Source organism: Acanthochromis polyacanthus, chromosome 15 (genome assembly GCF_021347895.1).
Source record: "Acanthochromis polyacanthus isolate Apoly-LR-REF ecotype Palm Island chromosome 15, KAUST_Apoly_ChrSc, whole genome shotgun sequence".
Lineage (NCBI taxonomy): Eukaryota > Metazoa > Chordata > Actinopteri > Pomacentridae > Acanthochromis > Acanthochromis polyacanthus.
In genome coordinates, this window is record NC_067127.1 from 15162021 (window position 1) to 15189751 (window position 27731).

The 27731-nt window shown below is 43.1% G+C and overlaps 1 protein-coding gene across 4 annotated transcripts in view; it reads right to left on the bottom strand.

The window, feature by feature from the left end:
- Window positions 1–413: 413 nt before the first annotated feature.
- Window positions 414–27731, bottom strand: part of unc5b (unc-5 netrin receptor B) — a 54453-nt gene continuing 27135 nt past the window's right edge. Inside the window, exons 2-17 of one of the 4 annotated variants that reach the window (XM_022192362.2) lie at window positions 17198–17428; window positions 16644–16787; window positions 16190–16293; window positions 14865–15045; window positions 14438–14605; window positions 13719–13883; window positions 11728–11760; window positions 8592–8786; window positions 7796–8164; window positions 7590–7677; window positions 6815–6989; window positions 6484–6723; window positions 5042–5191; window positions 4082–4246; window positions 3809–3987; window positions 414–3246 (exon numbers count right to left, since the gene is read on the bottom strand). In XM_022192362.2, the coding sequence (XP_022048054.1) occupies window positions 3081–3246; window positions 3809–3987; window positions 4082–4246; window positions 5042–5191; window positions 6484–6723; window positions 6815–6989; window positions 7590–7677; window positions 7796–8164; window positions 8592–8786; window positions 11728–11760; window positions 13719–13883; window positions 14438–14605; window positions 14865–15045; window positions 16190–16293; window positions 16644–16787; window positions 17198–17428 (2753 nt within the window). In that variant the 3' untranslated portion in view covers window positions 414–3080. The remainder of the gene's footprint in view (window positions 3247–3808; window positions 3988–4081; window positions 4247–5041; window positions 5192–6483; window positions 6724–6814; window positions 6990–7589; window positions 7678–7795; window positions 8165–8591; window positions 8787–11727; window positions 11761–13718; window positions 13884–14437; window positions 14606–14864; window positions 15046–16189; window positions 16294–16643; window positions 16788–17197; window positions 17429–27731) is intronic. The other 3 variants (XM_022192363.2, XM_022192364.2, XM_022192366.2) reach the window with 3 other exon arrangements.

Consider the following 27731-nt stretch of genomic DNA (forward strand, 5'->3'; position numbering starts at 1 on the left):
TATTTGTTCTTGATATCAGATCCTCATCTGACAATTCCCCACACATCCTGCAGCTACAAAAAAAACCCTGAGGCTAGGCTCCTCGATCTAAACGCCTTAGTCAATCCTTAAAGGCCATTATTAGTGTCTCTAAGACCTTGTTAATGTGAAGGCCGGACAGTCTGCCAGTTAAAAGCTTTCAAAGCTAAATGGACCTAAAGGGAATTTTGCAGTGAGGTGTGAGGCAAAGAGGGACGGGTTTAGCGGGTCTGCATTTTCTTTGAAATGTGGTGTAGCTGACCAAACCTTTAATGCACTTCCAAACACAAAGTGTTAAGCTCCAAATAAGCCTGTAATTAGCTCTGTGCATTTTGTGTAAGCTTCTATTAAATCGTTCACTATTGCAATTAATTCAATAAAACACACAAAAACTGTTAAACTAAGAAATATAATTTATTGCATAAAAATTATATTTAGTTACAGGTAAGAAGGCTAGACATTTATTTACAATTGGTACTTTACAGAGATAAAATAATGTCACTGAATCCATTTAGTATTTTTTTCCTTTTTGTTGTAAAAATGTCTGACTTTGTGAACAAAGGCTGAATTTGACTCTTTGATGGGAGCAAGTTTGAATCCAGTACAGCTCCAGCATAAATTATCCAGAGTTATGGCCAAAGCTCCAGCAGACACTTAAGAAATCTGGACGAATAAACACTGCAGTCTACAGCTAGCCAGTCTCTGTAACAGGAATTGAAGAAAGAAAAAATGTCCTGCAGTGTTCTGGGACCCAAAGCACTGAACTGGCTGTGTTCAGGTATTTCTTCACGGCAAAGACCCGCAGGGCAAGAGTTCACGATGGTATGACAACTTGTACTGTGGCCATTGCACCACTTTGTCTTATTTTTCCACTTGTGATTTTTTCCGTAGTAGCTTCCCTGGTCAGTGATCCAATTCTTCCAATCCAGATGGAGAATTCCCACTTAAAATCACTCTTGAACCACTTTAGGATACAAAATCAAAACCCTGTCAATGTCCTGATCTGAAAAAATAGAATTACTCTTCCAGGAAACAAAAGAAGTCAAAATGCTTCACTTTTCTTTTGTACTTGCATAGCACTTACAAAGAGAAATGACAGATCTTAAGAATGTGCACATACTGTACGTGCACACCCACCTGCCCACACATACCCACTCACACGCGCACGCACACATGCACGCGCTCAGTTCATTCACGCAAAACAGTGACATGACTCACTGCTGAAGAGGAGGGATACTGCCTGTGTTTTGGTTTTTGTGGTTTCAAAGATATGAACACTTTTCTTCTTCTTTTTTTTTTTGCTTTGAGGGAGAGAACGACTCGGTAACACAGAATCTAAGTAATGATAATGTTACAGCGTGACAGCATTTCAATACCCGTCGAACAAAAACCGACAGGACAATATTGATAATGCAAACAGCTGGAGGACCCTGACCACAAAGCAGGCTGCTGAGTAAAAAAGGTCTACGAGATTTGACGAAACTAAGACGAGGGAGATAATAATGAGTTACAGGACGATGTATATGGACGTATGTAGACGAGTGGTGGACAGAAAACAGACTGTAGCATAATTCAATTAGCGTTGAGGTAAATTTCAAGGTCCCTTGTTGCCCATTTGATTCAAGGCGGTCGATTCTATAATCATCTCCGAACTGTAGAGTCACAACAAAGCAAAATGCACCCAAAATACAGCAAATTCACCAGGACGTTTGACCACCTCTAATGTCGTCTTACAGAATATATTTTACATTTTGAATAGATGCACAACATTCAAAAAATAATGTTTTTTTTGTTATTCACAACATCCACCGTGCACCAAACTCTCCCATTTGGCCTGCTCTACTAGCATCAAAAATAATACGAAGCATCTCAGTCGCCTAAACAAGCAGAAATGATAAAACAGGTTCTATATGATCGTAACACCAATGACAATTTAAAAAAAACACACAAACAATCCACAAATATGGATAATAAATTAAAGAGCGTTCCCCAAAGGAAACTTTTAAGGGATGATCGGAAAGCTCTCCTCCAGTTTATTCTCAACAGATTAGTGTGGCAGAGCGATAGACGAATGCAAGGAGAGATGAAAGAGAAACACCCCTGTGAGTCGGAATGATATGCCAAGGCTTTGAGGCATTTCTTGGTACAATATAAAGAGTCAGTCTAGTTTTTTTTTTTTTCGCCAATTCCATAAAAAAAACAGGAAAAAGAAAACTTCACAATCCACCCTCCTACCACAAAGAAAAGAGGCAACTTTTTTATGTTTCAAACCTTGAGGGTTCGATCCTTAGACGATTTGTCAGTCGAAGTGGTTGGACAAGAAATCCTAGCCTGTCTGATTCAAAGACGATTAATGACCATTTTGTCCGTGTGTGTGTGTGTGTGTGTGTGTGTGTGTGTGTGTGTGTGTGTGTGTGTGTGTGTGTGTGTGTGTGTGTGTGTGTGTGTTTTGGAGAGTGTGTGTAGCCCAGAGAGGCTGCAGGCTGGTCGGTCCTGCCTGTCATTCACTGCGCACACAGAATGAAAATGGAGAAAACAAAAGCCCCTACCATGAGGTGAGATGGTGTTAAATCATGCACTTTCATGCTGCTACTCAAACACGGCTAATCCCATGTTAGCGTCTGTGTTATTGTGCGTGCTTCAGTGTGTTGAATACATGGATTTTTCTTGTGTTTGTTTGTCCCAAAGCACTGTTATTTATATACAAGAATAATGCCATTTTCAGTTTTTGAAGAACACCACATTTGACAGATGACTCTAACACTCATTTTACGCCTTGATACCCTCAAATTGGTTTCACATCTTGCAGATGCAACATTGCTTTGGAGGATTTAAACTGAATCAAGTTAGCAGTTCGATAGCCTGCATGGGAATGGGTTATGGTGGCTACAGTGGCTGATTATGGGAAGGTGAGATGAGGCAGAGGTAATACAGTACATGTGAAGCAATCAAAATGCTCTGTGTGATTTGTGCCAGGTTGTGCATATTCATAGGCAGGTATTCTTATTTTCATCACGGGGGTGAAAAAAAATGTCTTGCTTGCGCTCTTGTTTCTTGACCAATCAACAATCGCCATCTGTTGTCATGACAACTAGCACCTCACTTTTGCCCATCTCCTCCAGTGCGGTCGCCAGAGAGACCAGGTCTGCGTCACCTTGGTGACAAGCTTCCCATAAGTCCAGTAGAACACCTGTGGGGCTGGGCTTTGTGGCAAAGTAGTTCAAATACCTGAGCAGAAGAAAGACAAGGCAAGTTTGTTTGAAGGAAGGGACAGAGAAGAAGAAGTAATCCATTACTGATGCACAAAATATTAAGCCATTAATGCTGCTGCAAACACTGCTGGTAAAACTTTATTTTGACAGCACGATATCGATGTCTAATTAACTATCATATTTCAGCAGGGTTAGCTAATTAGCAAGATGAAATATCCACTGTATTTTTTTTTTTTTGCATCGCACAACATGCATGACTGAATAATATTGTTGAAGTTAATATTCAAATAGTGTTTCTGTGATTGCAGTCAGTATGAGCAGGATATAACAGGTTTTTTTCACATTTGTCTGTCGAAATTAAATTCTTGTAAAACCAACTGTAAATGAAACTCTGAGTGTGAGCCCTTTTAAGTCACAACCTCACATGTCTACGCTCAAAGAGCATCTGCATGTTACATTTAACGCAGTTGTGATTTATTATTTCACGTGACAGATGGAACTAGAAAGCTGACTGTTATTTTGCAGCTGAAGCGTGACCAAGCTGCCTTTCACACCTAAACATGTGAGGCAGAGCTGACCTGTCAAAGCCCAGACTGCGAGCCAGTAGTCTCCAGTCACAGCCTCGAGCGCTGGGAGCATCCAAACTGGCACAGATCTTATGGCGGATGGAGTCAGGCAAGCGAAAGGCATACGGTCCCACTTGAGAGGAAGGTAGGCAGGAGCCTCCCGGGGGGAGCGGTGAGTGTGGTGGTAGAGTCTGGATTGACAGATAAGGTGAGAAACATTGGGACCAACGCGAGCATTTTGTTTGATGAGCCATCTTTCTGCCGCATGTCAGTTGTCACCATTACCTCCTGGATGTCCGTGAGCAGCTGGAATATCTGTCCCTCCCCTTCCACCTGTCGGACGCAGATCTTACAGGTGAGCTGCGACACTGCCAGGCTGCCTCTCTCCAGGCTGAAGGTGCAGTGCAGTGGCCTCTGACTGCCACTCCAAATATGATAGAACGGGATCTCCTGTCACACAAAGGAAAGTGGTAAAGAGGAAAGCTGTGAAAAGAGTCTCTACATGATTAAAGTAGCTTTATCCTCAGCGGCACAATCTGGAAAGATCTGGAATGCAGTTTCCATTCAAGGATTGTGCAATATGCTTTATTTTGATACAGGGTGTTTCCACCGACTTGAATCTCCGTGTGCTGGAGCACAATTTATTTCTAAAGCGCACTGTCCATAAATTAGGACCACTATCAGATTTCCTGCTTGTTTATTCAGAAAGGGTTAGGACTGCAATCTCGTTGCCGCTGCCAACAGAATGCAGGGGAGAGTCTGGATGTTTACAGCCGCAGTGAATGGTGTGAAGTCCACCAGCTGTATTATCTGAGAAAATGGCCATTAGACTGAAGTGAAATGAGTTTTCCAGATCATTATTTTTTGCGTATGTACTATTGCTCATTAGTTTTTAAGTAACACTGACAATGTATCTGTGCTCTTATTCTCTGAGGTTCTGATTATTTGTGCTTTTTTTTTTTTTTTTTTTGCAATAAAAACATTCTGCTCCTTTCTATATGGGAACAATCAGTCTGGATTCACATAAGGGTCAGATTATTTCCAAAAAGAACAAGGACATGGTCTCACATTTTAAGCTTTTGGTTTTACTTTAAAACCATAATCAGAAAATGTTATTTATCAGCAATGAGCTGGCATTTATTAAGCTGCTGATTCTTTGCCACATCTGCCAACTGATGACAGTAACTTTCCACATATAGAACTCTGGGTTTCAGATTGGACATCATATATATTGTACTACTGTACCTGATATTTGGCCAGAAGTTTGCTTCTCCAGTGAGAGTGAGGAATGTCGTGGATGGACAGGCGCAGATTGTGGTAACTATCTTTGAAGAGCAGCGGCTTGGGATCCTCCAGCAAAACTCCGCCTAGACTTCTCTCCAAATCCAGCACCTCCTGCGCAAAGGACGAGAGAAGACAGCTTACAAACACATTTATTTGATCAGACTTATAATGGGCTGATCACTTTAACACGTTTCAAAAGTGGTACTTTCAAAAAATGCTTAATTAAAATGTGTTGCGCATTCTCTAAGTTGTTGTTTCCAAATGGAAATGTGCGAGAGCTAACAGTTTGAAAGCTGTTTGAACTTTAGCAGCCAGAAATCATGTAATGTGATGCCAGCAAACTGCACACAGCACGCTCATATTTACTTCCCTGGCTGGTCTTTGAACACTTTATACAAAAGGGACTGAGAGAGGAAAAATATTTAACGTCAGCAAGTCCAGCTTTCATTGGATTTCATAGGACTCACTTACTGTTTAGTATGGGGTTTGTATTATGCCCTACTATTTTGAGTGTTTGCTTCTTGTGGGACATGAAGATACAATATATTGCTCCAAAAATTTAATTTGGAGAAGGTGGATCGGCAGGGTCGAGAGGGGATGGTGCTCCTCTATTGCCCGGAACCACTGTGGAAATAAGTTATATTAACTTTTAGTGGTATTAATAAGTGACATGATTCAATATAAGGCAAATATATGTCTGTGTCATAATCTATTTATAGTTAGTTTTATTTCACATCATGCTTTTTGACTTTGCATGTCCCTTTGCATATCATTTGCTTGGGTTTCTGTTTTATTTTATTTTATTCTTGCTTAGGCAGAACAAAAACAATCCAGGGTCTGTTATAGTCAACTGCATCTGATATAATGGAGGATTGTTTTTGGGAAACTTTATTTTAATTTGGTTTGAAAAAGCAAGTCATTACCATTACATTTCCAATTCAAATCATATTTACTGTGTTGAAGAATGTCCTTAATGCTGCCATTGCTTTTCAAAACGTTTTCTCTTTTAAACCACTCTTTCGTTATTGCATAAGAACAGCGAAATTGGGGAGATGGCTGATGTTTTTTTTAATACAAATTAAGTCTACAGGTACTTTAGGAATACCACTGCATATATGATTCTGAAGTGCTACGTTTTGACAAGGAAGAAGATGATAAATCTGGCTCTGCTGAAAACAAAATTAAAGGATTCCAATCCCAAATCAGTTCCCTATTATTATTATTATTCAATGAATATTCTTGTATTACCTGTTGACTCACATAACAAAGACATGAAGTGAGAAAGTTTGTGACGGAAACAGAGAGAAAAGTAAAGATAAACAGCAGCACAGGCAGACAGAGGTGTAGATACGCAGACACACACCGACACGGTAAACACAGGCGGATAAACACACAAGCAGCACCTTGAGTGCATGTGGGGTGTCATGGATACAGTAGATCCGGAGGCTGTAGTCCAGAGAGAGGCATGGTGCTCGGGGGGCGAACAGAGCCAGCTGCAGGCGTTTGCAGGCAGGTTGTGGAGGGCAGGACTGCCCCACAAGGCTGTATGTTCCCAGCTGCTCCATCAGAACGTGGCAACACTCCTCTTCCAGCTGCAGGTAGCACGGAGACGACAAGGTCTCCTCCCCGACAGTCAGCACCTCCTGTATGGAGACAGAAGGCGGGTTCAATGATGCCACGTCTGCCAACAAGACGGTATTCAACATTTTGGTACAAGTTTGAGGGTCATCTCACCTCCCATGCCCCCTGGTGTGTTTGTGTCTTCAGTGTGAGCGTCCAGTCAGGTGTAGGTGTGTCTAACTGGGCACAGTGGGGCAAGGTAAGGACCACGGGGCGATTCAGAAGCATACCAGATGGACCACAGCTCACCACAGGACTCAGTACAGTCTGACTGCCTTCAGAGGGCAACCTGTAAATATCACACATACAGCTGAACATCTGAACAACTGAGCTGTATTTATAGAAGTGTGGAACATGCTGAGGGCTGCACAGCGGCTCGGTGGGTAGCACCATCGCCTCACAGCTCGAAGATCTCCGGTTCGCATCCCATCCTGGGCCTGGGATCTTTCTGCATGGATTTCAGTCCAAAAACACTCTAAATTGCCAGTAGGTGTGAATGTGAGTGTGCTTGTTTGTCTGTATATGTGACTGTGCGATAGACTGATGACCTTTCTTTTACCCCAGCTGGGAAAGACTCCTGCGCTCCCACGACCCTAATGAGGATTAAGTGGCGTACAGATTATGGATGGATGGAACATGCTGACAATGCTGTATCTAATTCAAACTGAATATCAAAACTGTACAAAACTGGCAAGGAATCCACTTCAATTTTAAGGGAAAGGCTGGGGCAGGTTGTTCAATTTTTTATCCTCAGAAGTGATAGAACTTCAAGTGTTTCACAGTAGGTGGGAAATTGTCTGATTGAGGTGAGAATTAGGTTATTCTGCCTTGGGTTTGAAAAGTACAGTAGATGAGAGAAGTAGAGGAATAAAGATGAAGGGGCACTCACGTTGTTTTGTCCCATTTGTTGATAATGAGGTACATCTCGTAGAACTTCCCCTGAGGGATCGTACCAGGGGGGACCAGCAAACTCACACCTGAGGGAGAAAGTGCCATGACTTAACTTGTGTTGTGTTGTGTTTAATAAACTAAATATTGGTCACACTCGGAGCAGATTAATTCTGCTTAAAGACAGCTTCAGGAAATGTGTATTACCTGTATTGGGGATGGTAAGACGTCCTCCCAGATTTCCCAGGGTGGCGCTGGTACTCAAGCCCGGCTCTCTGGACAACGTGTGGCCGGGATATTCCCGCTCTCTACCCACAGTACCCACCGACTTCAAGCTGAGGATCTCTCCGTCACCTATGCACATGTCGGCGGGAAGCTCCAGGGATGAAAGCGTGGAGGAGTTATACACCTTGATTTTGAGGCTGGGCAGCGGGTCCAGCAAAGGGGAGGTGGTCATGGGGATTTTGTGGGGGCTGTCGTTGACCCCCTGCTGCAGGGAGAAGAGCGGTCCACGGAAAGCCCCCGCTGTGGCTGTCAAATCCGGAGGAGCTGAAGGATGCAGAGGGTGAGGGTTATCTGTAGACGAGAGGGAGGAGAGGCTGTTCCCTTATCACCAGAAATGACACAGGCAGAAGCTGAGAGTGCTAAAAGTGATGCGAGAGAAATGGATTAATGTTGCTAATTAATATTTGATGGCAAGAGCAAAAGAAAGGGCACCATGACAAATGCTTAAAATGTAAAAAATGTAATGCAGTACAGAATGGAGAACTGACTGAGAGGAGATAATGGTATATGAGAATTAATTTATGGGATGGTATAAATAGCAAAGCAGGCATTAAATGAACTGTGACTAAGTGTGTTTATGAAAGCGCGTTAAAAAAACAAGAATAGCTGTGAAAATCAACACAAAAAACCTCAAATATAAATACAAAAGATACACTGTGTGTTGTGCGAGCGTGTACGGAATAATGTGTGTGCGCTTGGGTGCAACGTGTGAACTCACCCTGTCTGGGAGGCTTGTAGTTGCCAGGGTGGAACGCGGCGGTGAGCGCAGACGAGGAATCGGTGATGTCTCCGTGGAGATGGCGGCATCTGCGACGGTATGCGAGCACTCCCACGCACAGCACCATTATCACACTCAGCAGCAGGGCCACCACCAGACCAGTGTAGACCGCTACACCCATACCTGGGGCCAGAGCTGAAAGAGGGACAGGAGGGATTACAGAGGGACACATCTGTGAACGCATGACTAATACTGCAAGGGATGCACAAGAAGGGAGACGACACAATGTATGAGACATCACATGATTAAACACACATTTGTGAAGTAAGAAGAATAAATTAGTGTAAGTCATTGCTGACAGTGCAAACTGATCAATTCATTAATCTGTCAGGCAATAAGCAACAGTCCCGATAATGTTTTTTTTTCTTCCAGCTACTAAAACAAGACATTGTTCTGCTTTCTTTGTTTTATATCATTGTAAATCCAGTAGTGAAGATGTCAAAGATTAAATTTTAAAGGCGCATTGCACTATATAAATTTTAATGATGATACTTTTGACTCCATTAAATAAAAATAATCAATAATTTATTGAGGATGCAACAAAATAACCAATGCTTACTGAACCTTTTCCTCACAAAAGCAGCCACAGTTGGAATTTGTTATCCTTTGATTTTTCTCTAAAAGCAACACCGGCACGCCCAAATATAAAATGCATGTAGTTACTGTAGTTACTCCTCTTGTCAATACTGGACCTGAAGAGATTCCTCCCTAATGTGATTAAAATGTAACAGATGGGGGTTAAAATCCAGAGTCCTCAGGGCAACCCGATGGCCTAATGGTTAGGGTGCATACCACATAGCCTAAAATGCTCTTAGCAGCTGAGTCCTCGGTGTGACTCCGTTACTGCATGCTATTCTGCCGCTCCCTCTCTCTCCCCACAACTCCTGTCTATCTCGACTGTGCAATTTCAAATAAAAATGCCCCCAAAAAATCTTCCAAAAGAGAACTCTTTGTTCTGTGTAAAAATGCAGTTCCATTGTTCAGGCTGAAGCTGACTTCAGCAGTCAGAGTAACTCAAATCAAGTTTTCTAAAAGTTACAGTCATTTTAGTGCTTAATCCCATATTTTCTGTTGCACTACTACAGCTCAGTAAAGAAGCTTAGTTGAGGAAACAATGAGAGGTAAAAGAGAGGAATTTGAGGAAAATACTGCTCAGATCTGATACGGTAAATCTGCACTGACACCAATACTGATGCTTTTGAACCGGATCAGGTATCAGCCATGATGTGACCAATTCACATTTAATGCACTGATTATGTCAACGGCATCATAAAATCGCTCTTTCTGCTATGAGTGACAGTAATGGTGAATCACTGACTGGGTTACACTTTCCTCTTTTTGCCTTACATAAAAATTGCATAGACTCTCCATGCAGTTTGTAGGGAAAAGAGAGCTCTGGTCTGTCAGCACCTGCAGACGGCTGTATTGGCAGAGGTATCAGGGGGAGAAAACACGGATTGGCGCATCCCTTGAATGCAGCCTAACCCTCGTTATAGCTTTGGCTGAAACTTAAAATGAATTTTTTCACAGAACAAGGATTTTGCTGCCCATCTGTTATACTGGAATCGCATCAGGGAGTGGACCACGTCACAGTCAGCGTGGGCAGCAGGAACGATGACAGTGTGGTCTTAAGATAGACTTGACAAAATGTCATCTTATTCTTTAACTCTGGCCTGATGCCTGTTAGGATGTTCCCGGTGTTCAATTTAAAGCTACATCCTCTTGTGGGTAAGCGCATCATCCCGGAAAGTCTCATCTAAAAACAGCACCTCCTTGCCTGCAGAGGGCGCATCTGACACTACAAGTCAGCGTGGGTAGAAATGAGGTGAAGGAGGTAGTTGGCCCTAACTTCACCTGCTCCCCATTGAGCTCCCTCCCTCTGCTCCTGCTGGGTGATTGGTTGTGACTGGTCAGCAGGCTCACCACAGCCTGTTTAGCCCAGAGTCCCCCAACGCTGACCAGAGCCAGACACAACCCGGACACGTGAGCCAGTCGCACCAAGTGAAGCAGAGGAGAAGACAAGGAGCAAAGTTGGCAGGAGACGAGGAAGAGCAAAACAGAAGAAGGAGTAGACAGGCTGGATATATACAGAGGAGGAGGAGGAGAGAGCTAGATGAGAGGCAGTCTGGCAAAAGGGACAGGAAGGAGTTAGATAAGGTTGTGATTCGTTGAGGGGACGGAGGGATTGTGAGTGTGCCGAGGAGGATGATAAGGATAGCAGTGCGTGAGGAAAGAAGGAAACCACAGACAGTACAGAGCCACAGTGAGAGTAGAAGAAAGGATGGAGGAGAGGAAAGCCGGAGGCAGACGGGCTGGCAGAGGAGAGCTCCAGTGCTCACGTGGCGCGATTGAACCAAATCCGACAGCCGTCCGCACTTATTACTAGAAACGGAACAATAGCGAATTAGGTGCATTACTGTGGCTGCTCTCCCCTGAGTCCACATCCCAGTGAGCTAGAGGAATTACCATCACTTCAAATGTAAACTATATCACAGATTAACTGAAAGTCAAGACAGAAATCAAATGTTCTGCTCTGTGCTTTTACCTCACAGCCAGTGGATCAAAGGGTGTCAGCTTAGGGGCAAATCATTTCACTCCATAACAGAGTCTGCAGAGCGGTCATGGTGGATTAACACCAGCTGAACCATTTTGGGCAGTTTGTCTAATTACTCCAACATTTATTAATCTGTTTGTTGTAATTATATCCATTTTTTTTTCAGTCTACAAATGTAGCAAGCTGTTGTGCAAATGAAGTGATGTGCGAACGCTGAGTCAGCTCTGAAAACCTATGTTACACTTAGTCAACACACTAGACAAGAGAGGATAACAACACTCATAAGCAGGCTGGACAAGAAGGTGAGGTGTGTCTTCACTGAACTTGATCGGAGATGACACGAAAGTGTAGCTGCACGGGCTCAACACAAAATGCAGCACGCATTCAACTCCACGTGCAAACACAGATGTTAGGCCTCCTAACCTGTATGAGCACACACGGACGGACAGACACGCACACATACGGTACAAAGACAAACAACGTGAAGCAGCGAAGGAGCAAACTCGTGGAAGGTGAACTTACGATGGCTTGCATGTTCAATAGAAATCTTTTTATCTGTTTGAACAGAAGAAAAAGAAACAAGAGAAGAAAGAAAAGGGAGGGGGGGGAAACATAAAAATGGATGGACTAGTTGATATGCAAATGAAAGATACAGCAACAATACAAAGCAAACACGGGAACGTAAACAATAACTCATCAATATGAAGATAGAAATGCAAATGCAAAAAAGCACGCTGCAAATAAGAAAACATAGTTAATAACTTTTAAAAAAAAATAATAACCTCTTCTGGAAATGTGTGTGAATGCGAGCCGGCGTGGAATAAAGTTCAGCATAATTATTTATATCTTATTCACAGAAAAATAACAGCCTAATAGGAATGGTTGTGAAGAAGATTAGTAGAATTTGGATGAGAGCGGTGAAGTCAAAGAAAGTTTCCAAAATGGACGCTGGTGTTTGTGTGACACATGAGGGACCCAATGTAGATTGAATCCATGTCTTTTATACATCCCGCAGGATATGTTATCGCCTTCATGCTTTGACAAAATAAAAGAAAAAAAGAGAAGAAAAACATCCCTCCTGACGGAAGCAGTCATTTCCAAGATAACACCAATGTGAATCATCACTGAGAGCTTTGAGGAATACCGAAATCGTCTTTCAGGATCGTGTCACTTCCTAGATATCAAATCAAATAACCTTCTTTCCAAAGCATCATCAAAACACCAAACGGCTTCCTTTGGCTTTGCCGTTCGTCCAATAGCAATTAGCATCAACCGGGATGCAATTAAGATGATGGTTTGTGGTGTCTCAGAGCATTTCACATTTACGACATGGGTATTAAAAATGAGTGAGATATTAGAGTGAGCTTCTGCCATTCGACTGTCAGGAGTGTGTGAGGAATGCAAAGAGTCCTAATATCATCAGGTGTGTTTGTGACCACAGAATAATCAAATTAACGTGCTGGGAAAATAAATAAGTCAGTCAGCAACCTGTAGTTTGCCAAGTGACACATTTACAGATCTCCTGCAGCACACGGCTTCCCATCTTCCCCCTCTGTGAGAGCCACTTGAGTGCTTGTTCTCCTGATGGCCTCCTGAGAATGCCTGGCTCTGTGCAGCCAAATCAGACAGTGTATTTGTCTAATCTGGCTGCACTGTGGAAGTCTGTTTGTGTCAGGACTCACATGTGTGTCTGACAGTGTCGCTCCTCCACACTCTGCACGTGCATATAGGACATTTGTCTGCATGTTTTGGCGTGTTTGTGTATTTTTTTAAGTGTGTACTTGAATGTATCTCACTGTCTTTGTGGATGTGCATCTCTAAGATTCTAATGCGCTGTCAGCTGGATTCCTCCCAGCTCATCACGGGCTGCACATTGGGTGTCAGTGTGAGTCTGACTCACTCTCATATGCTCTTCCCTGTGCTAATTTTTCAACTTGGCCGTGTCATGCCTGCTTCCCACTCCATGCACTCCCTTACACTGAACTCGTTCCATCTTTCTTTCTTGCTCTCTTTCCATCTGTGCTTTTTAGACGTGGATCAGTTGCCTTCTCTCTTTGTGAACATAAATTTTCCCCTCGCGAAACATCTGTCAGAGATTTAGCTATTTTTACTTTCATCTCTCTGCTCGTTCCCGCTGTCATCATGCTGCAATGGCTAAACACCTCGGGAATACAGTTCCATGCAAAGCAGTTTTGAGATGCGATACACCTTGTAAAACTCTGAAGTCTGAGCCAAGAAATCACTGCCTGCAAGATTTTCAATTATCAATTTAACAACCACCTGAAGCAGCAAATTTGCTTTTGGAAATTGGCCTCTATACATACAATAGAAACATCATATTCTTTCACATATTAGACAGTTCAGCATTTGTGAATTGAACTCAACAGATATCTTTGTATTAAAGGGAGGGGGAAGAATTAGGATTCATTACACGAAGAAATATACATAAGGCAAATATTTACTCTGATTTGACATTAAACAATCACTGCACTGCAAACAAACTGGAGACTTACTTCGTGCGCACAACCCCTCGGTGCAGTTTTTGCTCTCCATCATGCTGCCACTGCAGTGCTTTCCTCCGTTTATGGGTGGGGGGGCTTGGCACTCACGGCTGCGCCAGTGGGTGCACTCTGTCCCACAGGCCGACCACTTTGCCCACTCTGTCCACCCTCCGTCCACTGGAAGGACAACATAGACGTGAGCCTTTCTACAGTAAATAATTTCATAGCTCCAGGTAGAGAGGGAATTGGGCAATGATGTTATAATGCAGCATGATGCAAATGTAATGACCTGAAGTGCATAATTTGGCAATTTGCAAAATGGATTGTGTGGTTTGTTTTAAATGACCGTGGAGTCGAGGTGGTCTGGCACACAGGGCAAAGTGAAAAATGGCTAGAATGGTGTGCGACAGTAAAACAAAAAATGATACCGTGCTCCTCATGTAGCTACAACAAAAACAGAGCGGTTAAATAAAAAGCAAATTCTGTTCTGTCCTGGTTGCATGAAGATGGCTCACAGTTCTGATGGGTGAACAGCCTGGGTGACTGTCAGGGTGAACCTTCGGTGAGGGAACAGAGCTGGGAACCAGTTTATGGGGTAGAAGTTCTCAAAAATTTTCATTTTGGCACTTCCTGCAGCAAATGGCTCATTTGGGAAATTTCCCGAATTTCCAGTGCGTGACTATTTTACCCGGAGATGTTATAAATAATACAAATGAGTATGTCATCTTCACCTGGGCACAGTGTGGTGCAAGTTACTCTCTGGACGGGTGGGCCCTCACAGAAGGCTCCTCCATTAAGAGGAGCAGGATTGGTGCAGCTGCGTGTTCGACGCTGCCAGCCCCGCCCGCACCGAGCATTACACTCTGACCATTCAGTCCAAGAAGACCAACCTCCGCTCACTGACAGAAAGACACACATAGACAGGCAACAAAAAGATTTAGGTATAGAGCTGCTTATACAGCAGTTTTTTTCATTTGCAAGTCACCTACGCTACGCGACATAAAGCACCGCTACACCATGAGACACAGACGATGATTATGTTGCCATAATTCTTCTAAGTTTTGCATCAAAGCTTTCATCTGCCATGAATGAGATGAAGTTTATTCTCATGCGTAAGATAATGAGAAAATGAAGAGGCAGGAAATAGGTGTGCGTTACCATAAACGATGAGAGTAGCTGTGCTGCTGCGTCTTTTGGCCACCACGTTACGAGCCACACAGGTGTAATTAGCCGTGTCCGACAGTCTGGCCTGTTTGATGATCAGATCGTGATCGATCGTGATCAGGAAATTGGAGTCCCGCGATGGATCTATGACATCCTCATTCTTCAACCAGTCCACCTGGAGATAGGCGAGAATAGACAGACACGCCAATGAAATAATTTTCAGAGGGATCAAATTAAGTTAAATTTAATAGAAAATACCACTACCTTCTAGATGAGTAAACACAGAATCCAAGAATTTTGCCTTTGCACCTTCAGCCCTCTGTGTAATTTCCGTTACCAGAATTTTTCCTTCTTTTGCAGGTATTTTTTCACATAAATCACTGTAGAAATCAGCAGGTGTGTATGCATAAACATGAGTCAGCACACCACACACAGAGCCATTCAGTAAACACTATAAACCTGCAGAGTATTAAGCTGTCACAACACACGGTGTTGATCAAACACTCAAACTTTGATCATTTTTGCCTGCAAGAAAACCACAAAGTTGTTGCTCCTTATTAAAACAACATTCTCTTTCACCCATTTTTAGATTTAACACACCTTCCGTACTAATGGACATAACATCTTAGCTAACGACCACAGTCAATACAACTGGCATTTATTATTAAACATTAAACACACTTTGAAATTGCACTTTTATTCTCTTCTGCGATCGCATAACATATGCTTTTATTTTGCATTTTTATGATGCTTCCATGCTACATGCTTTTTATGTGACATAATAACTGTGTTATTAGGCCGCTAAAAAGAACAATACCGCTTAGCAAAGCATAAATATTTACTTGAGTAATAAAACTCTACATTCATGAATAATTTGTTTATCTTTCTTTAATGTATTGCCATTTTATGAGCAAAATAAGCCCCTTTGATGCAGCGTTGTCGTTGGAGCAGCGTGGTGTCAAAACATGACCGCAAAGTGGATTTAAGCTTTTTGAGCTTTGTTGTTTAAATAACAGAGCATATATTCACTGATGTTTATGCGGTTCAGTGGGATTTTTATTGATCACGTCAAAATGTCAGCGACTCATCCTTTACTTTCTTCCCTTCTGTTTTATGTTGTTTGAGACTGCCGTGCATAAATTTGTGGGACTGATTGCTGGTTAGCCAGATCGCTGCTTTGCTGTCGTCCTAAAATACTTGCAATTGCACTGAGCAACTTCACACAAGAAACAGAGATGAGTTGCATCAAGAGCACAGATTTAAGTACAAAAAGTGACCAAGAAATGACATGGTAACGTGATGAGGAGGAAGACGGGTACCTCAGCAGCGGGCATGCCCTCCGGGGGTCGACACTGCAGCAGCACCTCCTGCTCGAGTCGCACCTCCCGCCCCAGAGGCTCCTGCTCAAAGTTCTTCCTCAGGTCTACAGAAGGGCAACACACATGTAGTCAGCAGTTAGTGACAGCTGGCCCACGAAAGTAGAGTGACACCCTGTTTGTCTCAGTGACACTGGCTGTCACACAAGCACACACACACCGGGCAGAACCCCAAAAAGCCTCCGACAGTCGCTTTTTTCATTCCAAACTCTCATAAACACGCAATGTGTTAATCACACTGTGGCACACATTACCACGGGGGACTAAGATGGAGTGCTGAGACAAATTTATTTGCATATATACTTTAGTTGACACACATGACAAGCAAAATGTCAGAGACATTTGCCCTTCTGCTGTCCCTCCTCCTGTCTCCCTTTCACACAGCTTAGATACTGACATGCAATGCGAACGTAGGCACGGTTGCTCTTAGTGGTGCCAGCTGAGCTCCAGGCCACACACTGGCACCAGTAGTCCTCCAGCCCGAACAGTTCCTCCACCTGGGTCCTCGAGACCGAGATGTCCACTTCCCTCACCACCAGACCTGTACAGAGAGAGAGGTGGGAGAGAGTGAGAGAAGCCAAGAGAGAGAGATTAGTGAGGCATATTTTTCACAGTGCATATAAATAATGCATTGGCTGCAGGCCAAAAGCAGTTAAAGTGCACATAAAATCCTATAGGAGCTAATGGATTATGTAGTTGAAAATGATGTTGGTAATTGAGTATGATGTTTATGTCTGTAAAATACAAGGTGACATTACTATGTGTGTGTATAATTGTGTTTACAGTACACCTCTGTGCATGCCTATGTGTGTGTGTGTGTGTGTGTGTGTGTGTGTGTGTGTGTGTGTGTGTGAGTGTGAGTGTGAGTGTGTGTGTGTGTGTGTGTGTGTGTGTGTGTGTGTGTGTGTGTGTGTGTGTGAGTGTGTGTGTGTGTGACAGAGAGTGTATCACCTGTAATCTGGTCCAGGCTCTCTCTGGTAATGTGATCGTTTTGATTGACCCATTCTCCATTACATTTGAAGTAGATCTGAGTGGCTGGTGAAGCCCGGCAGCGCAGCTGGACTGGTCGGTTCTTGACGATGAAAGCGTCCTCTGGTTCCAGCAGGAATTCTGGGAGAGGTTCTGCCGGTGCCGATGGGAAGGAGTCGGGTAGAACCTCGGCCTCGCTGTAGTCGCTGCTCTCTGGAAACACAGAAAAAACAGATTAGAGTGACCGTCCTTCAATGGGAAGACCGGAGTCTTCATCAAAGCCGGGGGATGACTGCTCTGCTGCTGATCCTGGACTCTGACCACAATGTTGATGAGGTAAGAAACAAGCAAAATGACAAATTTGTCCCTCGGGGATCAATACGCTATCACATACCTGGAGGGGGTAAATGTGTGTGTGACAGCTTGTCTTATGTGTCTCAATATAGCTCTGGGGTATTAAGGCAACCCTGTTAGTGTATTTCAAGAAGACATTTAAGGCGCTGACAGTTTGCACTGTAAGTGGAGGAGCACAGTGACATTTTTGCCTTCCTGTATTGCCGGCAATCTGGTCAATGCCGGCCTCCCGCTCCGGTCTCTCTGAAAGAGTCCATGCTTCTCAGCTGGAGAGGAGAGCTGCTGACCTTCCACAGATAGGTCCTGTTGATCGCACATTATCCCATGACATTTGCGATGTGACATATCCCTCCTGGCAAGAAGGACACAGTAGCTCTGACCTCTTCAGTTGCTCTTGTTACTCTAATAATGATGGGTAGACTCCAGGCTGTATATCAATGCTGCACTGTTATTGGCTGCTACTAGTGCTCATAACAGCAGATAGATGTATGTGTCTGACCGAAAATTTTGCTGTGTATATAAAGTTTAGAAGAATGTTAAGAGTCAGCATGTTTGCTATGCAGATTATGAAGTCCTTTTGGACAAATTTGTGATTGTGGTGTACATAAATTAAAGCCACTTGACAGTTTCAAGAGTATTATAAAGATGCATAATGATATAGTGACATAAAATGTCAAACACATCACTATTGTATTTACTCCAGCAGCACTGAAGTCAAAATTTCACTGTCAGTAAGACTTGTCTATTTACAGGGCTGCAGGGGCAACAGACTATGCATGATGCAAGCCAAAAGCCTGCAACAACTCGTGTATCCATCAACATCAACAACGATACAGTGAAGTAGGACTGTAGTATGGCTATAATGGTCTGCCTGAAACCTGACATGGACAACACAAAATAGCACATATACAACTACACATCTTGTTTAGACATGTTTCAAATGCTGCTATATATAAGTCAGCAGGTGCTAGAAAAGTTCTCCATGTTCCATGGAATATCTTAACATCATCTTCTGCTGAACTTGTTCCAACACTGTCTCTTTTTGGTAAATCCATGTTCTTATAAATTGTTAATGGCTCCAACGTTTCAATAGAAAACTTTGTTCTGCTTATGAAAATGATCTGAATTCAATAAGCATTAAGTGGAAGACTGGAGCAGAGTGCAGGGGATTGACAATGTTGGCTCCAGTCTGGAGAATCCAAAAAGCGTATGAGCATATTCAGCTCGGCGCGCTTTCTTCCGCTGACACACACACACACACACACACACACACACACGTTTTTGTACTTCTATCTTAGTGAGGACATCCATAAGCGTAATGCATTTCCTGGAGCCTTACCCTAACCTTAACTATCACAACTGATTGCCTAAACTTAATCCTTACCCTAAGCCTAACCAAACCTCAATTCATACCTGTTCTCTAAAAACAAGTCTTCACCCTCAAACATGGTTGTTTCAAAGTGAGGACCGGCCAAAATGTCCTCACTTTGTAAAAATGTCCTCATTTTGATAGTTAAATGCAGAAAATGGCCCTCACAATGTAGCAAGTACAATAACACACACACACACACATGCGCGCGCACACACGCACACACATGCGTACACACGCGCGCACACACACATACACACACACACACACACACACACACACACACACACACACACACACACACACACACACACACACACACACACACACACACACGTGGGAATAGCTCATGGGTAACTGTGCTTTTCTCACACAGCAGCCTCACAGTTCCTAAATCTCATTTTCTACATTCAACGGATGAAGACCGATGTGTGAGAGCAAATACAGCCACTTTTATAAAATGAGATTTAAAACCGGGCAAATTTGCAGTGTTCAGTTTTCAAAATGTATCGAGCCCGACCTGATCAGCTATTCTATATCAGGGAACAAGAGAAACTACTTAGTAAGATACCGTCTCTTATTTTGGGAAAGCAAGCACTTCCCTACTCCCATCTCTGATCCCTTTGACAGATTCTGTCTGAGGCATTAGGGAAAGCAAAGAGGAACACAACGCATGAAGGAAGCAGAGGAGAAAAACGTGGAAAGACTCAGAAGGCCAGGGAGGATTTATTGGATTCAAGAAGTGGTACCATCTTCAGGTACAGCGACAATACCACAGTTTGACCCAAATCTTTTTCACTAGAAAAAGGCTGGCTGGGCTAAAAGAGGCTGAAGCCGCACTGCTCATAGCTCAGAGCATCGTAGCCAAAGGACAGACAGAAAGGGCAACAGCTCCAGCAGGCCTCACACAAATCCAGGGTGGAGCCGTCATCGTCTGTCTCTGTCTTTCTCTGTTCTCTCTCTCACAAACACATCCTTGTTCTTCTCCAGTCACCGACAGCTTCGCTAACCTGTGACCTTAGACTGACCCCTGAACACGCCAGACGTCTGGTTTCACCCACCTTGACCCCGGCGTTGTACAGTAAGAGCAAATACTTACTCCATTGATGAGTGATAAGAAATACAAATATAATTTAATATATATATATTTTTAGAAATATACATTACCAGTTAAAAGTTTGGACACACCTTCTCATTCAATGGTTTTTATTCAATTATTTTATACATTATAGATCAATACTGAAGACATCAAAACTATAAAAGAACACATATGGATTTATGTTGTAAACAAAAAAGTGTAAATCTTCAGTTTTATATCTACAATGTAGAAAGTAATACAAATTTTCAAAAAACATCGAATTAGAAGGTGTGTTCAAACTTTTGACTGGTTGTGTACAGAGTGGTCTTACACCATATCATGGTTCATTTTTCGCGGTCTCACTGTATCGCAGATTTTTCAATATATCGTGGGATTTTACGGTATGCAGGTACTTTTACACATTTATCATTGTGGCGAGCTGCGTTAAAATGGTGCTAGAGAAAGGATATCTGCCTTTGATGCACTCTGCAACTGGTGGATGCTTTCATTTTGACACAGACACAGAGTGAAACTACATAAAATGTGACAGGAAGTGATCAAACACACTACACTTGTCACAGTCCTGACAACATAATTGCTATAAAACTATAATGATGTTATGTCGGTAAAATTCTTCAGTGGAGTCCTGACTATAACACTTAACCAAACTAACTAGGCCGACTAAACCACAAAAGGACAATAAAACACTAAGACACTAATAACACCGTAACACTAATAGAAACTACAATAATGACATTTAAACTAGGGCTGCAACTAACGATTATTTTGATAATTGATTAATCGGTCGATTATTTTTTTCGATTAATCAGTTTATGCACTTACATTTTAGTTTTGCCTTTTTATTTTCCAATGTAAAATATTAATAAAGGGCCTATGTCATTCCACGTATATTTTAAGAGCTTTTAACCATGTTACAATGTCCGAAATTCTTCAAAAACCTATCCAGAGTTGGATTTTAGTATGTTTCAATTAGCAGCAATCAAAACACTGACTCATCAACACATACATACTCAGACAACCATCCAACGTCACAAGATCTTAAATGAAGTTTCACCAAGGCAACATTTATACTTTAAAAATTTCTTTCCATTAGAGAAGCATTTTCTGGGCACCCATGTATTTTAAGTTATACTACAATAATATCACAAGGGCTCCAAAAGTAGTGAACTAAATTTAAGGTAGCAATTTGAGAACAGAAAGAAAATAAAAACAATTTTGCTGTTAACTGCATTTTATTTTTTCCAAAAAAAAACACAGATTTCACCGGAGAACGAGTTTTATAGCTTATTAACATGCTGTGAAACTATAAACAATACTTAAAATAAAGTGCCATTTCAGGATCCTAAATGGAAGTCACATTTTTTAGAGTTTAAAAAAAACCCTGAATATTTAGAGAAAACAAGTGCATTTTACAAACAATGTAAACATTATTGTAATGAATGAATCACGAATTTTGCATTGCAGTGCAAAAATGTTAGCATGTCCACATGCTCTGGGCTAAGGCCAGCTTTTTAGAGGCTATATTCCCTGCTGCAGAAAACTAGCCTATCCGCACTAGACAACCCACGGCAACGAATTTAATTCTCTGCCAGGGTGGGTCTAGTTACCCTCCATAAGGCTCAAGGTTGGATGCTCCTAAAACTGGCCGGACGAATCACCATGAAGTGTAGAGTCAGAAGGCGGGCGTAACGAAGTGACGACAGAGGCGCGATGATTCTGACAGAAAAAACCGGCGCACAATAAACAGTTATCTTTCGACTGGGCTTAGGCCACAGCCCTTAAAGAGTTGAAGCTAAAATTCAACTTGAAAGATAAACAAAGCCACGCCCCCTGGCTCCCCCAACTTTAACGATTTATTTAAAATTCAGTATTGATTTATTTTAAGATCGGCCACCTGATCTCTCATTTTGACCATGAATACTAACGGGGAAAAAATCCTGAGCTGTAGAAAATCATCCATCCATCCATCCTCTATACACCGCTTTATCCTCACTAGGGTCGCGGGGGGTGCTGGAGCCTATCCCAGCTGACTCAGGCGAAGGCAGGGGACACCCAGGACAGGTCACCAATCTGTCACAGGGCTACATATACAGACGAACAATCACTCTCGCATTCACACCTACGGGCAATTTAGAGTACTCAGTTAACCTCAGCATATTTTTGGACTGTGGGAGGAAGCCGGAGTACCCGGAGAAAACCCACACATGCACAGGGAGAACATGCAAACTCCATGCAGAAAGATCCCAGGCCCACCCCAGGATTCGAACCAGTGATCTTCTTGCTGCAAGGCAAAAATGCTAACCACTATTCCACTGAGCAGCCCCTGTAGAAAATCAGTCTATCAAATTTTCTTTTTTCCAAAAATGAATTGGGGTCTATGGAGCAAAAGCTTTTTGGAGCCAACCCTAGCAGACGGCGTGATATTGCAAGTTTTTGACACTTCCGGGTGGGTTTCATTTTTGGAGCCAGATGCTACGTCCATCTTTATATACAGTCTATGATACAGACAGACAATCACTCTCGCATTCACACCTATGGTCAATTTAGAGTCATCAATTAACCTCAGCATATTTTTGGACAGTGGGAGGAAGCCGGAGTGCCCGGAGGAAACCCACGCATGCACAGGGAGAACATGCAAACTCCATGCAGAAAGATCCCAGGCCCAGGCCGGGACGTGAACTGGGGATCTTCTTGCTGCAAGGCGAAAGTGCTAACTACTACGGCACTGTGCAGCCCCGTAACGGATTTTCTCCCTTGGAAACTGGCTTCTCACCGAAGTATGTGAGGACCTCCTGTCGGACTTTCCCAGTGAGTACACAGCCTCTGAACGTGAGTCTATGACACTGAGTGAACATCACGTGACCTAAAGCAAGGCAACCTATTGGTTGTTTGCTTCTTCTCCTACAGTTCTGGTTGCGTAAAACCTACACTGGCTCATGACTTCCACACCTGGTCACCGCGATTACAGGCTGGCTTAAAATATGCAGGAAACATGCCACTTACGGTAAAAATAGACTTATTAACCAACTAATCGATGACCAAAATAGTTGACAACTATTTTAATAATCAATTATAATCGATTAAATCGATTAGTTGTTTCAGCTCTAATTTAAATCCCCAACACCCCGTACTCCCATGATGCATTGCAACACAACAGTTCAGTCATAGCTATCGAATCTGTGATCGCTACACTATTTTAATTATTTTGCGGTAAAATAACCATTTTGCAGCCTAAAAAATGAAAACAACATAAAAATGTATAAAAAGTAATAATTAAAACAGATTAAAAGAATATTTTATTGAAATAAAATGCCATCTGGCCTTATCCATTTCACATAGACGTCTGATCACTGCACGTACTGTTGCTGTGCGGTGTGTGGAGAGGGTTTATAAAGCCTTAAAATATTTAGAAATAATAAAATAAAAAATATGGTCGCTACTTCGCGGATTTTCATTTATCGTGGGGTGGTCTGGAATGTAACCCCACAACAGATGAGGGACCTCTGTTTATTTTTAAAATCAGTTGATACTGTTACATCACATTGTTACATTGAGTTTTTATGCTTCCGTGCCTGTGACAGCCAAGGCTGGAGGCATGCTTTAGTGTTTGGGTCTTGTGAAAGTGATATTTCTTAAAGACCTGGTGGGAGTTTCTTCAAACTGGGCACAAATGTTCGCTCTGACTCAAAGATAAACTGATTAGATTTGGAGATCAAAAGTCAAAAGGCCAAGGTAACCACACAAAACCCATTTTCAGCCATAACCCAATAAAGACGCTATCAAGAACAACTTGGGGGAGTTTCTACAATTTTAACTAATCATTATAATAGACTCATACATTCTGGAGTTGTCATTCAATTGGAGACAAGAAATGAAGTCATCTGGTGGCCATTTCCTGAACTTGTTTGAAGCTCCTATTCATAATGTGGACGGACAGAAACACTCTTGACAGCAGATAATTGTGGCCTCACCCTTAAACTGAAAGCTGTTCTTAAATCTTAAAAGCTTAAAAGCTCTACAAGTGACTACATTGTGTTAAAAAAAAAATTTGACATGAAAAACTCAAAGTAGCTCTCACAGCGACTGCACAGAGCAGTCCCTGTGAAACATACCGTATATCCATGCAGGCTAAACTAAGCACACTCCCTGAAACAAGGCACATTGTTGCTGCTCCAACAGATTACACCGTGGCAGGTGCCCACACTTTACGCCACTTATGTTCACTCAATTAAACAGGTACAATTGGGCACGCAGGTACAAACGCAGGCAAACACAAACAAATAACACTAATAAAAGTTAACATGTCTCAAAGTAATGCATAACCATGAACATGAGTCGCAATCACCAGCTCTCACAATCTTCTCCTTCCCCTCTTCTCCTTACTAAGCTGTCGCCTCCGGTCTTTCAGAGTTTGCATTCTCTGTCAATAACCAATTGTATTGCCCCCTCTCCGCCCCCCCAACCTCGCTCTTTCCCTTTGTCCGGCATCGATCGGTCGGTGTTCAAACATCGGCTGAAAACACAGCCTGTCACTCTTCAGGCGCGATGAGAGGGGGCACGGAGCGAGAAGCAGGAAGGCAGGAGGAAAAAAAAATAGCAGCAGAAAGACAAACAGAGAGAGACGGCGGTTGAGACGGAGACAGATCGGGAGGAGGGCCATGCGTATTTGGATAAACCTCCTTCTCTCTGCAGCGTGTGTGTGTGTGTTCTAAGGCCTGCAGAGAGGCACAGTTTAATTAAAACACTTTTTGGATGACAGGGGTAGGAGACAGACAGACAGCTTCTCTCTCTCTCCCACTGTCTCTCTTTGGGATAATGGAGCTGGGGGTTTAAAGTGGAACCTGTGTTTTTGGGCCAGCATACAAACATCCATCAGAGCTCAGCAGCCGGCAATTTGCGCGGAATGGAGGAGCCTTAAAGACAAGAACTCCAAGCCGTGCAGCACAGCAAGTCTTTTATTACTCTAATGATAGACAGCAGACAGCAAGGCAGCAAGCACAGGCTTCTGGGTATTCTTTTCTAGAGCACACAATCGCGTGAACACACACACACGTAGAGCCAGACACTGGGCGAGAACCTGTGCTTATACAGTGCATTTTTACCCACTCTTATTCATGTATGCGACTGCAACTGACGGAGTCCCCCCCTTTCGTGTTTAGATGTGCGTCGAAGTGCGGCGTTTCAGTGCAGTGCTGCCGAGAGTCGGAGTGACAGCAGCGGAGTCGGGCTACACTGGAAGGAAGGACTGCGTGGGAGACAGAGAGAGAGAGAGAGAGAGAGAGAGAGAGAGAGAGAGAGAGGGAATCTGGACAGAGGTGACAAGACGGGAAGACAAAGAGAGCTTTCCAAAGACAGGCCAAGAGACACTCAAGACAAGTGGATGGAAGAGAGACAATGCAACACACACACACACACACACACACACACACACACACACACACACACACACACACACACACACACACACACACACACACACACACACACACACACACACACACACACACACACACACACACACACACACACACACACACACACACACACGGCAGCAATAAATGAGTGGCAAGCAAAATTAATCACAGCAATGTCTCTCTTTTTCTCAACCAGACTGTGAACTTTTCTCTGTTGTTCTTGCTGCCCTCTGTCTTTCTCCACCCTGTCTTTTGCCTCCCATTCTCACACACACACACACACACACACACACGGATGACTGTAATTTTCTTAGTCCCAGCGCCTCTAGCCAGAGTGGAGTCTAAAGCGTCTGTACTTTATCATTACCTTTACAGAGTTAGTCATTACTGTCCCCTCCAGTGCCCTCACTATCCCAACACGGCACTCAGAAGTAGAGGGGGAGAGCGAGCAAAGAGAGAAGAAAGCATGGGAAGAAGAAGATTTTGAAGCAGCCAGACAAGAGAGAAACACTATAAAAGACACGGGGTCAAGTTGTGTTTGGCAAGATCAGGAATTTATCTTTCCTTTTTTTTCTCAAGGCATCCTATGAGGTCAGAAACAAACAACAGCGCCGCGTCCCACCTCCTCCCTTCCGCTTTCCAGTTGGGCGTATGACATGGGAGTGCTTTTCTTCTTACCCTCCTCTGACTCCAAACCTCCTTCCCTCCTGCCTGCTGGATTCAAAGCACTTTGTGCAGCTCCAGTCAACTTCAAATGACATCCTACAGCCTTAAATGCAAACACGCACGCACACAGAGATAGAACCAGCGCCCAGAGCTATGAAGCGCAACCGGCTCGCTGGGCCCACTAAGGACAAACAGCTGTGAGGACAGACAGGCAAATATGACAACGCTGCTGGTGACAGAGGAAACAAGGCCAGTTAATATAGTGATCAAAAGCCATTATCTAACATTGACTGGCTGACCATATACATCACCCTCGCGCTATCTTCCTCATTATCGTCATTCTTGCGAGGAAGCCCCGAGGAACGAGCAGCACACGCCACACACACTGAGGCAGGTCGAAAGAGACAGAGATGGATGGAGGGAGACAGCCTCTCCTTGCCTTCCTTAAAGGACAATTACATTGAATGATTGATATTCAGACTGACCTCATCCTCATCAGCCTGAAATAAAAAAAAAGTCCTACAGGAGGAGGGAGAAGAAACCAGTGAGGAGGGAAAAGATGAAGTGTAGAGATGTGATGACTGAAAAAAAAAAAAAAAACGTGTTGAGATGTAGACGAAGGGATTTGATGGAAAATCACTGGATGTGTGAGCGGGACGGTCTCAGTGTGTGTGTGTTGGCATCGAGCGAGGCATGAGGCGACATGAGTGCAGGTTGGAGCGACACAGCATCACTTCTCACATCAACAAAGGCAGACGGAGTGTGAGGAGTCATGTGGTTCACCCATCTGACCGAGCACACACACACACGCACACACACTCGCTCGCACAAACACTTACAGTATAAGCAGCACTTTGGAGCGCAGGCAGGGGCCAAAATTGGTCATCTTTTAATAGGAAATGTCATTAATTCACCAGTGACTAACAGACACACCATTATTTTCATTTCATCATGATCGCTGTGAGGCAACAGGAGGTAGGAAGCAGAATTTGCCATCCTGCTAAGAGTGACACGGATCCAACTCTGTTCTCGCCCATGAAGCCTTCGACACATCGGCCTTGAAGGGTCTTGATTGGGTATTCTGATACTACCACCAACATGTACACCTGTGGTGGCTTCACATGACTCTGCAGCCTGTTTCTTTGTACTCCCCATGGTTACTCTCTAACTAACAGGCTTCATCTCTGAAACCAGCAGGAACACACATTCCTCCTGAGGTCCTTTGCGATTCTTATTTACCTAGTGTTTCTTACTGTGTCTTTTTCATTTTTTCCCCTGTCTAAATGGCAAAAGGGACTTTTTTTTATTTTGAGAGCTATAAGTTGCATATTGATAAGAACAAAAAAAAAGCACTTTCCAACAAGTTACACATTTGAATCTCTTGAATTTCTTGCTGAGTCACTGCTGTCTGCTGTGCTAAAATCCCTGGCAGTCGAAATGCCAGATTTCTTTAGTAAATTAAACAATTACTTATCCAGTGCACCTGGTGGTGTTGTGTGAATGAATGTCAATACACAACTCCATCTGCATAGTACCCTTTAAGCCACAGCGCTACATTCTCATTGTTTTGCATTTCATACTATGTATTCAATTCAACAACAGAGAAAATATCTA